Source organism: Atta cephalotes, assembly GCF_000143395.1.
Source record: "Atta cephalotes unplaced genomic scaffold scaffold00013, whole genome shotgun sequence".
Lineage (NCBI taxonomy): Eukaryota > Metazoa > Arthropoda > Insecta > Hymenoptera > Formicidae > Atta > Atta cephalotes.
In genome coordinates, this window is record NW_012130077.1 from 4,336,498 (window position 1) to 4,350,336 (window position 13,839).

Genomic DNA, 13,839 nt, shown 5'->3' on the forward strand with positions numbered 1-13,839 from the left:
TCTCACCTGTGTGCAGCTTTCCGCTACGCTAGTCCACCTCACCAGTCCACTCCAACGGCCCATGTTGGACGGGTCGACTGCACGAGTGTCTGCACGGAATCACGGATTATTTTTGTGGATGACGGTTAATGTTTCATAGTGCTCGCGAATTGGCATCGTTAACTGTTCTCGGAAGACTTTAATTACTCACTTTCAGAACGTATCAAATTAAAATCTTGAATATTTGCTGAAGTTTTACCAAGCTATTATGTATTTTCTTTGTGATTTTAGTGCGCACTTGTGACAATTTAAAGATTTAATATTTAGTTGCATCTGTGATTTTGTGCAACTCGACATGGACATTTATTGATTTATTTGAGACTTTCGCGATTTCGATATCTTGCCAAGTACTAGTTAATTTTATGCTTATCATAAATGTGTTTAATAGGACAAATTTAAATGTTTACTCTCCTGTGGTATTTGTGTAAAATTAAAAGATCGTAAATTTTTATATATAATGTTGAAATAAGCAATTGAGAAAATAGTGACCAATTTTAGTCATGATGTAATCATTTCTCTTCTTTCCACTTGGACAGTACAGTTGTCGAAACAGTGGGTGGTCAATTGATTCGTCTCTCCGTTACGAGGATGATGATGATGGACATGGGCATGTACGGGACCTATGGCAAACCTGACTCATATCCTAACTATGTGTTCTCGGGTCAAGGAAATCATCATCATCATCATCACCATCACCAGCCTTCATCCGTCGGTGGTCACGTGTCTGTGCCTCCTTCCCCAGAGGTAGCTCCAACTCATTACTACCCCCAGACTGCAGTGGCGCCATATTCTTCATCGTCTTCCGAGAGTTTCTTGACCGCCGATTCGGGCACATCGTCCAGTACGCCGCCTCAAGGCTTCTACTCTCCGACGGGTGCCGTTCTCCACGAGAATGGCTCCACTACGGCGATAATCTCTTCGGAGAATGGTCTGAGCTACACCAATCTGGATTACGCGTCATCCTCATCGTATCCAAATCAGCAACAACACACAGTAGCCTCGGTAGATCCGCATCAAAATTACCACGTTCAACAGCCTGCTTACAGAGAAGATTCTCATCATCATCATCATCATCATCATCACCATCATCCACCCAGTAGTAGCAACCTACATCAAACTACGGTACCCCCAACTAGTCATCCAAGAACGGAGCACGATCAACAACTCCATCATCAATCTTCTAGTCATCACCATCATCATCATCACCACGAACCCGATTATCCAATAGCAGTTGGTGGAACTTCGAATTATCTTCATCAACTATCCTCCTCGGACGAATCTTTGCATTATCAAACTCAAATTCAACAAAGCGAGTTTTCCACGCATCCGTCGGCACATTATAAAGAAGAGAACTCGGACACAACTACCTATCACATTTTGCAACAATCCAGTCACCTTCAACATCCTCATCAGCACGGACATCATCATCAACAGCAACATTCGCATGCGCATCATTCGCAGCAACATCAGCAGCAACAACAACAGGCGCAAGTACCTACGTACAAGTGGATGCAGGTCAAGAGAAATGTACCCAAGCCAGTCGGTAAGTGTCCACTATCACACACTTGATTTAAATTTCCGGTCGAGTCGACGCCTATGTACAGTGAGCAAACTAGCGTGAAATTAGGTATTCTGTGGGCGCGATCCAGTAGCCATTCGTTAAACCTCGTTCAGCTTGATTGCTTGTTCATAGGTTGTACGAAGGTGCAGAATCATGGCTATCTTATCTTTCATAGTCCCGTTACTTGAGAAACTATCATTGCCGGATAGTGCGCCACTATTTATTTTTGAAATTATATATAGTCATAGTAACTCAACTATTTCTGCGACAAATATATAAATTATAAATAAAAATTTGGAAATCATTAGTATTTTCACTGTAATTGATATTATCAATACAAATTTTTTCCCGTAACTTTCACAAAAAAATTATGTTATTGCTATTTATGTTCATTATTGTTGTTCATTATTGCTATGTATGTTCATCATCATGAATATTTTATGTGCATTTTACATCTAATTATTATTACATTTTTATAAAATATTTAAAATTGTTTTATTACTTATTTTTTAATACAAAAAGTTTTATAAAAGTTTATAGATAATATTTATTTGTTAATTACTAACGAAGCAATCTCAGTTCCTGAAAGTCATAATTTGACCCAATTGATTCTTATTAAAGATACTTTATATAAATTCAGTACAGCAAAATTATTATTTTGTAAAGTAATATTTGATAAAAGTTCAACAATTTTTACATAGATGGTCTTCAATTAAGATTGTCAAACAAGGTGGACAGTTTGTCAAAGACAGAATGTGACATGCTATTCCGTAATCGCTAAGTCAGTGACTTTCAAACAATCTGTATGTATGAGAATTAATAAAGTGCGACATGTAATCTCGGTTTGCCATAATCATTAATCATACGCGCACTATCCAATAATACTGGCCCTATGAGAACTTAATGTCATTAGTCTGCAATTTGCTACCGTATTTCTTATTGATTTTTCTTTATCTTATCTTTAACGAATAATGTTCACATAAATCTTTAGTTTTAATTAGTTTTTTAATTTCAAATTAAATTAAATTTATAAAATTTAATATAAATTAAGTTTATTACACAATATTATTTTAGCCATTTTTAAAACTTATATTTAAATTTATTACTAATAATATGTAAAACGTAAAACGTAATGTAAAACGTAATTACATTTATTGTAAAAACAATCATAATAAACGAATAGTAAATGAGTCTATAATAACAGAGACCCAAATTATCATTTGGAATCATATCTATTATGTACGTGAATTCTGATAAATATTATAAAAATATTTGAAACGAAAACTTATCAGCACGTATGATATCTTACCTTATAATTTGATTTTAATTTACACCTATAAGATTATCGTAAATTAATGATAAGAAAAACAATAAGAACAAATTAAACAATTGATAAAATTAGACACACAAAATAAGTAATAGAAAATGATATTGGAGAATGCGTTCCTATCTTTACCATGCATCAACTAAATATTAATAAACATAAATAGTCCAAAATGTGTTTATCATTATATATTCTAATATAAATTGTATTCTTTATACTAGCTAGCTACATTGACATATTTTTACTCTAATCATATATTTATTTTAATTATAATTCGTTAATAATGAAATAGTATGCTTTTATTTAATTATATTTTGCTTTTGATAAATATATCTAGAAATTTATATCTAATACTTATATATTTAATACTTTATATCTAATACTTTATATCTAATACTTTATATCTTATACTTATATATCTAATATTTTAAAAATAAAAAACACATTTTTACAAGAATCTTTAAATAAAATTTATTACAAAAAGATTATAAAATTATTTAATGAACTAATAAAAACTTTTCTAACAATGTTATTCATATATTTTATGGAATAAGAGAATTAGTTGCAATTGTATTTTTAAATACCGGGAACATACATTTTATCAATCACATGCATATAAATGTAACTCTGGATTTTATTATAGTAAGAAACCATTTTTTAATAGATTATGATAAGACTTATCTAGATAAAACCATCTTACACTCAAATTTATCAGATTAATTTTTAATAATGATAAGATAATTCATTTAATAAATAAGTAAGTATATTTATGAACTTCTGACAAATGTATTGCTAAGAAAAATACATTTGTTTATATTTTCTTGTATATTGCAATTTGAATATTCAAGTATTTTTATTATCCATATTTGTGTATTATATATATTTGTGTAGCCAATACTATATCAACAATAAGATATTATATAATATGGATAAAAATACTATACAGATTAGTATGGATTTACGAATTGCGATAATCTAATTAATATTTTTAGCTAATCTTTTATTACTTAAATAAAGTATGTACAGAAAATACAAGTATACAAACAATCTAATTTCATAATGTAATTAAATTAAATCGTTATAAACTATAATAAATTAATTTATTAAAACTTCATAAGTTTTATTTGCTTATGATAAAAGAGTTTGATTTGTAAATAATTTTATTACAAATAAATCAATTTGAAATTAGGCAATAAATATGTCTACGAATTCGATATCTTAATTTAAAAATTATAAGAGGAGGACCCAAAACATGAGTCGAACGTCTATTATGTGTGTGCATTGGGGAATAAAATTATAATTCGCAACTATAACGTCGGTTCTCAGTTTTTTAATTATCATTGATTATTTTTTAATTATCATTGATTTTAGTTATAAAAATTATAACTAAAACTAGACTTTATATGGCTTATCTACTTTACGATTTTTTCTAATTTTTTTTTATAAGTCCAAAATTGAAAACTGATGGTTAGATTCAAAAAAGGAAATATTTCTGAATATTAAAAGGAAATATAAAATATTTTCAAATATTCACATGAGTGCACAATGAAGATTTTAAGAAAAAGTAACCTTTAGGTCATACATATATTAGATACTTGGATACATATATTAGATACTTAGATAAAATTATATAAGTACCTACATGTTTCTCTCTTTTTCGTAAAATAATATTAGAAAAATGAAAAATAAAGATCCAATGTTACTTTTATATGTAAAGAATATAAGTTTATTAATAAATTGAATATTTTATTGACACATTATAATACACAAAGAACTTTCAAACTATTGATTTATCTACTTATTTAGTGATCTACTTATTTTCACAATATTTAGCAAATAAATTAGAATTAGTCTGGAATATGGTTTGACCATTGATTCTATCTTACAAAAACTTCTTCTCTCTTTGATTATAAACAAAACGTTAAGACAAAAAAAATATAAATTAAATATAGTATTGTAAAATATAAATACAAAAATACAATAAAATAAATTACAAAAATTAATAACCATCTCTTGACAGAGAAAGCAATTACTTACGAAATATTACATCATGATTACGTGTTCTGCATTTTGCTTTATTGTAATGCTGATAATAACAGAATGAACAAACTGAGCAATAATTAAACTGATACAATCAAGTCAAACGAACAATCTGCACAATTTATTACTGCTATCTGTTGAATTTACCATGTAATTATCAACAGCTAGTAGAGCATACTAGACATGTACGCCGTTGGAAAATTTGTGTTAAATTTAATACATTTTACGTGTTCCAGACAAATTCAAATTTATGTGTTAATTTAACACAAAATGCATGAATATGTAGAAGGTAATACAAATATCATTTAAGAAGATAAACTTAAAAAAATAATACTGACACGATTTATAAATATATCGTGAAACATATTTTTTTCAGTAATAAATCAACATTTATATATTAAATTAACACAATATTTTATTTATTCATCTTAAAATTTACTTTTTAAAATATATTATTTTTATTATTTATTTATTTACTTATGTACTTTGACACTAAGAAATATTGAATCAATTTAGCACAAACTATTTAAATAACCTAATCACATTATGTTAAATTAACACTCAAAGATATTAAAAAAATTCAACACAAAATATTAACAAAGAGTTGAGCGGATTGTTTATAAATACAAAATGTTTTTTACTGTGTAGGATATAGTTATGTTATATGTAATATGCGTATAGCATATGTATGTGTATATGTACGCGTATCGATTATTATTTTATTAACATCTTGAAAAACGAACTTTTCCATAAAAATAACTATTACTGTCAAATTGATGGCCATGAAAGTAACGTAGCGTGGTTCAGTGAAAATAAAACCTAAAAAGATCGGAATAGTTCCCCCAACTTCACACTAATTTGCTTAACGGCCCTGGTACTCCCCGCAATCTTCTAACTCCGAGAGTGAGTGTGAGCTTAGTCGTTTGATGGAGCTTGTCGGAATTACCAGCGTTTCACTTAATAGCTCATTATAATCGAATTAATAACGCCATCACAGGCACTAAAGGGACTGACGTTTATTGCAGCAAAGCATGCAAACCGAAATGAAACTTTGTCACCCTCATTTAACCCCTTTCGTTTTTATTCCTGCTGTTACATCTTGATATTTTTGATACACTACGTACAATTCAATTTTCTTCGGCAAATCTCTTACCACAATTTTGTCATAATCATATATTTTTGTCAAAAACATAATATTTGCAGTAGTTACGTTATTATTTACATTAAAAAATTTTTAGGATACAGCCTAGAAATTTTTTCGTAGTAACTTTCTCTATATACGTACAATTTAATATAATAAACAATGAATATCAATACAAAATATTATAACACAAATAAGTGAAAAACATTTAAACATATTAAACATTTCTTAATAAATGTTCATTTAATATATTCTTTACAAAATATTATATTGTGAAAATACTTAGAAAATAAAGAACTAATATTTAAATAAACAATAAGATATATAAGATCATCAGATTATATAAGAACTATGCATGATCACGGTGAAAAACGGAAATTATTTTTACGTATGATACAATTAATTGAACGCAATTACATTTAGAGCGCTGATTGAGAAAACATAGCACGCAACGAATACGTTACAATGAGAAAATTCGAAGAAAATAACGAGATGGGCGGAGCGGAGCAGTGGGACGATTTCGCTAGATTTTGGTTGGTTAACTTTTTTGGTTGGCCGAGGACTTACAATAGCGCTCCTTTTTCCTTCCCTGCTTCCATAACATGCTTCAGAGGGTCTAGAATAGAGGGTCTCTATAGGGACGCGCCCGAACCACCCTTAGTCAAGATTGGAGCGAGACAGGAGACGGAAAGACCGTCGTGATGCTGTCAACTCGCCCAATCTATCATACTAAACTCGATTTCTTCTCTCTATACTCAATAGCGGGATTGGCAATACCGCGCAGAGAAAAACGAGACAAACGAATGTCCCCTCGTAACATGGCAGTAATAATTCCATATCTTTGTCATGGTCAAGAAACAGAGAATTTCATTCGAAAACCTTCACTTATCGATATATTGTAATATCTTAGCAATACAGAAAAATATAAATATAGTGATATTTATAATGCTTTTCAGCAAACATAAACACATCTCAAATATGTAACTCATATCCCATATCTCCCATAATCATATAGGTATACATAATCTTAATTTTTTGGATCGTAACAGTTATATCAAAAGTTACATAAATTTGCGCAGAATTTTCAAATTGTCGTTCCATTTTACCCATAGTAGTTATATAACAGTGATATGATTTAAATACGAAATGGCGAAATTGATATAATATATAACAATTGATATAAATCATGTATTAAGATGAAATGCATATGTAATGCACATTTATACACTGCAAAACTTCTCATTGTGACATCACAGATGTGAAATTGTTATTCATTTATTACTTATATATTTTACAATAGGGCTCGGCACATGATGCACTTTTCGGCCAATTTTCAATTCGGTTTCCCTTTCCTCACCAATCTGCGCGCAATCTAAACGCTGATCGCTGAAAATCAATCGAAAAGTGCATCGCATTATGTCGAGCCCTGTTTTATTACTCGTTCCCATCAAAGTTGATTGTGTTAATAACTGGCAACATATTAGCTCCTTTTTCTTCTTTTATAAAGAAGATAGCCAGTATGCCAATTGTATTTATTTGTTTTATAATATTTTATTCCATTTCAGCTTTAATTAATCATTATTTACGTCTTTTTGACATATAATTTAAATCTTTGCGCACTCTACCCATGTTAAATACTTATCCTTTATATTCTTATATCTATAAAGGAAAAATCGACATAACTATTTTATATATTATTATCTAACTGCATAAAAATAATTAACTAATCGCATATAATAGAAGTACACTTATAGAACCTTATTTATTTTTCGGATAGACTTTATTTGCTAGCGATACTGATTATTTTGATTATTCGTTATATTGATAAATAATGAGAAATAATTTGTAACGGTACTTACTGATCGATCGTTTTCTTATCAATTTATCGCATTTATTGTTCCTTGATTTGTTTATATAACATAATCACTTCTCTCAATATCCAAAAATAAAATTAATGAAATATACTCAAACATTGTGAAAAAGTGATATATAATTTATGGAATTATATTACATCGTAGTGATGTAATTTTATAGGAAAATACAATCTCATAATTTTAATGATATAACTGTTACAGACTACAGTATACATTCCTGTAGATGTAATCAAAGCATAATTTACATCTTTTTCCATTATGGCTTAGTGATGTAAATATATTTTGTATTTGTTATATATCATTCAAAGAATAGTACATGGATGTAACTTAATTACGTCCAATTTACATAATTATGTGCTAAATACAATATAACAAAGACATGTAACAAACCCTATTAGCACACCTTTATTCGAGAAACATTCTGACAAAAGTTCAGAGGGTATTTCTATGTAGGACTGTTCTTTGGAACACTCCTTGAAATCTGTGCTATTAGAGAAATTATCAAATTTATATAGGATAGGATCTCATTTATGCCATAAAGCTGTCTTATTGTAATATAATATAAAACAGAGATATCTATATAATGACAAAAAATTATATAACAATGCCAAGTCCTGTTTGCTATTTGGATTAACATTTTACTAATATATAATCTTTCACATCATATATTATAAAGGATTAAAATGTAAGATTTTATATCATTTAATTTATTATATTATTTAATCCTAAGTAAAGTTAGAATTTCGATGAGCTTCACTGTTTACCGAAAAAATGCGACACATCTATATATACCTATTACTATACCAATATGTCACACACACACACATATAATACATAAATTTAGGGAATGAAAAGTTACTTTTTAAAAGTAACAAGTTACAATTATCGTTGAGATACTTACTATAATTTTACTTTTCTGTTATTATACGTTTTTAAAATTGACGACCACCAATAGCGGACGGGTGTCTGGGAGTTTTAGTCTCAAGCACTATAAGTGGCTTGTATCTAATCGAACCGTGTCCAATCATGTGCAAAGTAACGATAAACATACCTGTAAAATTCATTACCGTTACCAAAAAATTGTAACTATGTTACAGTTACAAAAAAAATAACGCAGTTATCAATAAAAATATTAAATATTAATATTAAAAAAATAATTTGTAACTGTAAATTCATTACGAGTTACTTCCATTCCCTGCATAAATTTTCGTAGAACAAGCGTTTTAATTAGATTAAATTCTACGTTGAACTCTACGTTGTTTGTTCACGTAAACTATTATTACTAGTGGACTACAGTTTTGTAAATACAGATTGCAAAGCCTTTTATATCAAGCAAATATTATTACGATAAATAGCTCTGACATTATATTGAAGTAAGAAATGGTAAAGAAGATCTCAACAATTTAATTTTTTTCATTTTTGGCATAAATTAAATGTACCTTACAAATACGTATTAATGCATATAATGCATATATCAGAGGAAAAGTTTTATGGTTTATTAGCTTAAAATTATATACAGAATATATTTGCAAAATTTTGCAAAATTTTCGACTATCTGACATGAAAGCTAAAAGTTTTTCCTAAAAGTTCGTTTTTAAAAAATGTTCTTATGATTTTTTGTTACTAAGTTACATACGGATTAAATAAAAGAACATTCTGATTTTGATTGCTTATAAAATCCGTAAAAATTATCATATCGCAAAAAATCATATCATTAAAAAATCAAACTCTTAAAATTGAAACTTTGCTCTATCGAATGATACACCTTCTAATTTTTTAAATGTAGAATTATATATAAATTTGAGAAAATTATATATAAAAATGTGACATTACACTGTTCTTATATTCATTGGTTAAAAGAAAAGTAATGTCATTTTTAACTCAAATTTATATATATTTTGTTTTTTTAAATATTACTTGAAAGCAATGTTTTAGTTTTAAGAATCTTATCTATATATTTTTTTTTATACACAATATAATGATTTTTAATTATTTAGAATTATGAACAATCAAAATCAGAATACTCTTTTTTACCCAATCCGCGAGTAACTCCGAAACCAAAAAGAAAAAAATGATTTTGTATGATTTTCACGATAGAGATTTGCTCAAATTTTTTTAGCATACTACAGATCTATAAAATGCAAAGAAAATTTTTCATTTTTTCAGCTCGTAGTTTTCTATATGTAAGTTTTCTATATGTAAAAACTTACATAAGTTCAAAAAATATAGCAATCATTCGAAAGTAGTGATTTCGAGCTTTAAAACTCCTTTTTTAAATTTTGATAGTTTTTAACGAAAATATTATATATACAATTTTAAGCTAAAAAATATCGCAGAATTTTTTCTCTGATTTAATACTTTAATCTTGGAAAAAGATTCTTAAATGTAAAAGAGGAAAAAGTAATTGTTATATAAAAATTATTATATTTAATCGATAATATAGAAGGATCCTCTTAAATATTATCATTATACACACTTAGAGCAGTTTTTGTATCATTCAATCTTAACGATAAAATCATATGATCTGTATTAAATGATATGTATTAAATATAAGAAATAATTTATTTATATTTTAGACAATAATAAATCATTGTTATGTTTATATTTAATATTTAATATTTCATAATTAAGAAAATAAATATCTTTTTTTATGTTCCCGTCAGTAAAAATAATAAAATAAGAAAGAATGAGCAGATAAGCATATATCTCCATGTCTATCCTCGCTCATAGAAAATATGAAATAAACAATATTTATCGCGAACATACTTCATAAATTACTTCCCACGTTCGGTATTAGCCTGCTTCCTCGAAGACTATCACCTTTTAGGCTGACTTAAAATATGCATGTCGCTATCGACGCCCTGACCGAATATATACAGGGGCGGCATTACGGCGAGGCCTCAAATTCACCTTCAGCTCGTCGACTTTCTTATGTTCTTTTCGTGTGCGCTTAGATGTAATCAAATTCATTCATGATTAATTGATTATGTAATACATAAAACAAATATATAGGAAAAGATTGTAACGTATAGCATATTATGTTTTAATTAAAGCGAAATGATATAGACATATTTGTTAATAATTCGTTATTTTATATAACAATTTATTGGACTCGTAAATACTATATATGATATTAAATTTTCCATGGAAAACATAAATATTATGCATATATCTGATACAAAAGATGTTTTAGTCACAAAAAATTTCTCTGCAACGAGCTATTGCAACATATAACTTGTGCATAAACAAGGCACTACATACCGTTTTATCGATTGATGAACAAAAATGCTTCGTGACTATGCTCGCACGAACGCAATAATTCGCTGACCGGCAAGGTTCGAATTATCCCAACAGACGCAATAAGTACTTGCTAAATGTAAACTCTCCAGAAAATCTCTAATCAAGTTATCCTGCGGGACTTAAATCACAAAACGGGGTGTCGCTGGACGTGCACGCCAGCCCTGAACTTGGGAGAGACCAAGAAGACGATAGTGAAGGGAATAAAACGTACAATAGAAAGAGAAAGTGAAGGAAAGGCGATAGAGGAATAAAGATACATAGAAACAGAAAAAGAATACGAAGAGAACTTCGGCTAAAGATAGAGAGACGTATAGGCTAAACGGGGAAGGAAGCGAGATAAACACGAAGGAGGACATGTCCGATTAAAAGAGAAAAAGGAAGGAAAGTTGAACAAGAGCAGAGAGAGAAAAGCAGAGAGAGAGAGAGAGAGAGAGAGAGAGAGAGAAGGCAGAGATTGTGGGTAGAGTCGAACAACTGGCTGGGCATGTTGCGCGCCGCTCCGCAAGGGTCGCCGGCGGACGCGTGAGTGAGTGGCCCGATATCTCGCGAGGGGATCAGAGGATCGTTCGCGTGTTTCCACCCGGGCTGCCACCCGCCGAACCCGGCAACCCCGGATCCCGCAACACAACCCTGGCAGCAACTGACCCTCCTCTGGCTGACCCCCCCCCCCTGCCACCCCTTCAACGCGCTGGCAGCGCTGGCTGCCACCGCTTACTCCTGTCCGAGCGCGGCCCGACAGATCCGCTCGGCCGGGCTCCGACAACCGCCTGAATCGCCGCCGCTGCCGCCGCCACCGCCGCCGCCGACGCTGTCCACGTGTCTCGCCTCACGGTAATTTTCATTTCCGCGCACCGCCGACGGCTAGCTGTGTAATCTTCTTTCACGCAGCTCAATTGCCGTAGACAGTATTTACACGTTACTTTTAGCTCAAGCAGGGTGTTATTATGAATTCAATGATATTATGAACTCTTCTTCATATGTTTAGTTATTAACAATTTTCGATTAAATTTAATAACATATCATTTCATAGGGATCGATAATAATAGCTTTTTACTTTAATATCACTAAAGTTTAAATTTATAGAGATTTATGAAATGATCAAATTTTGCAATTGATTTATAGAAATAAATGACAAGACTCGGAAATTTATTAAATCGACATAGCGATTTGAATAAAGAATTTCACGAAAAAGCTCTTCATATTCCAATCAACAGTGCCAATTGGGGGCGAGTTGTTGCGAAGAAAGCGCGCGAAACTTATCAACGACTCTCACGAGGTGTCATGCTGAGCCTAATTTCACCGGGAAGTGCTTCAGGCATACTCATGAACGCACAAACACATCCAAACGTAAACGCAGGGGAACCCGGAGTGTGAATGTCGAATGTGCTGCACGCAGCCCTTCCACACGTACGTCGTATTATGATACAACATTGCCTTTTCGTACGCGACTGTGACTCAGGATATTACCTATCATAATGTTGAAATCAACGCGACCCGTCGGGGCATGACTGACAGAGGGTTGCGAATAGAAGGAACTATGTCGACGAAATTGTTTTGTCAGTTTTTATGATAAACTTGCGGCTAGATATATTATCTCTGGGAAAAATTTTAGACAGATCAGATGGCTCAGAAAATTTTATTTGCATTTCTTAAATTCTTTACACACGTAATCATATAGATTAGAATACAATTTCGGCTAGTCGTATGATTTTTACATGAAATAATATATTGTACACGAACATATATGAATTTTTCGATTCGCGTTTTAAAAAAAATAATAGCTATTTATGTGAAGTCAATCTCTTGATCGTACAGGATCATCCATGATGATCATCTGCACTTATATGTACTATTATGCGTCGATAGTCTCCCTCTTCAAGAAACATTACGCAATTCAAATATTATTCAAAGGCTAAAAGCTATAGGGATAGTATGACGTAAGGAAAGGTGATAGTAAACATAGCAGAATACAAGATGCTTGTGTATTATATTACAGAGAGAACAGAGATACGGGCACTGATGCTTTTCCTACTATAATTCACAAAATTTTCTAGATTTAAGATGAGACGTAGATTGTGAAACGAAAGTAATAATGCGATGGAAATAACTGTCTATAAGACATTTTTAGTCATAACTCATAATGATTTTTTTACTGATACATTGATGCACCGATTTCACGGATCCAGCTGTATTTGATTTGTATATAATGTCTGGATTATCCGCATCAACGCCAACCATCCGAGTTCCTAAATAAATACGCGCATCGTGTCTTGTGATAATTTAGTCATCTGGAGTTTAAAAGACAACGCTGTTGTTATGGCTTATCGAAAGAGAACACTTCGCAGCTAACCATAAAATTCTATTTTACTACATTGCTGTAGATATTTAGATGACGTCTGATATTAAATATTTTGTTATATAATAAAAATTCTTTTATTTGAAAAATCTATCAAACAATGTATTAATGATAATATAAACAAAGTGTCATAAAATATGACTTTGAAGATACATTTACATGTCTTATAGAAGATAGTTAAAAATGTCAGTCTCTCTCTCTCTC

At 30.6% G+C, this 13,839-nt stretch overlaps 1 protein-coding gene across 1 annotated transcript in view; it reads left to right on the forward strand.

Moving 5' to 3' along the window:
- Positions 1-627: 627 nt before the first annotated feature.
- The window catches only part of LOC105617536 (homeobox protein Hox-B1a), a 15,695-nt gene continuing 2,483 nt past the window's right edge, over positions 628-13,839 (forward strand). Inside the window, exon 1 of the mRNA XM_012199092.1 lies at positions 628-1,582. Coding sequence (XP_012054482.1) covers positions 628-1,582 — 955 coding nt within the window. The remainder of the gene's footprint in view (positions 1,583-13,839) is intronic.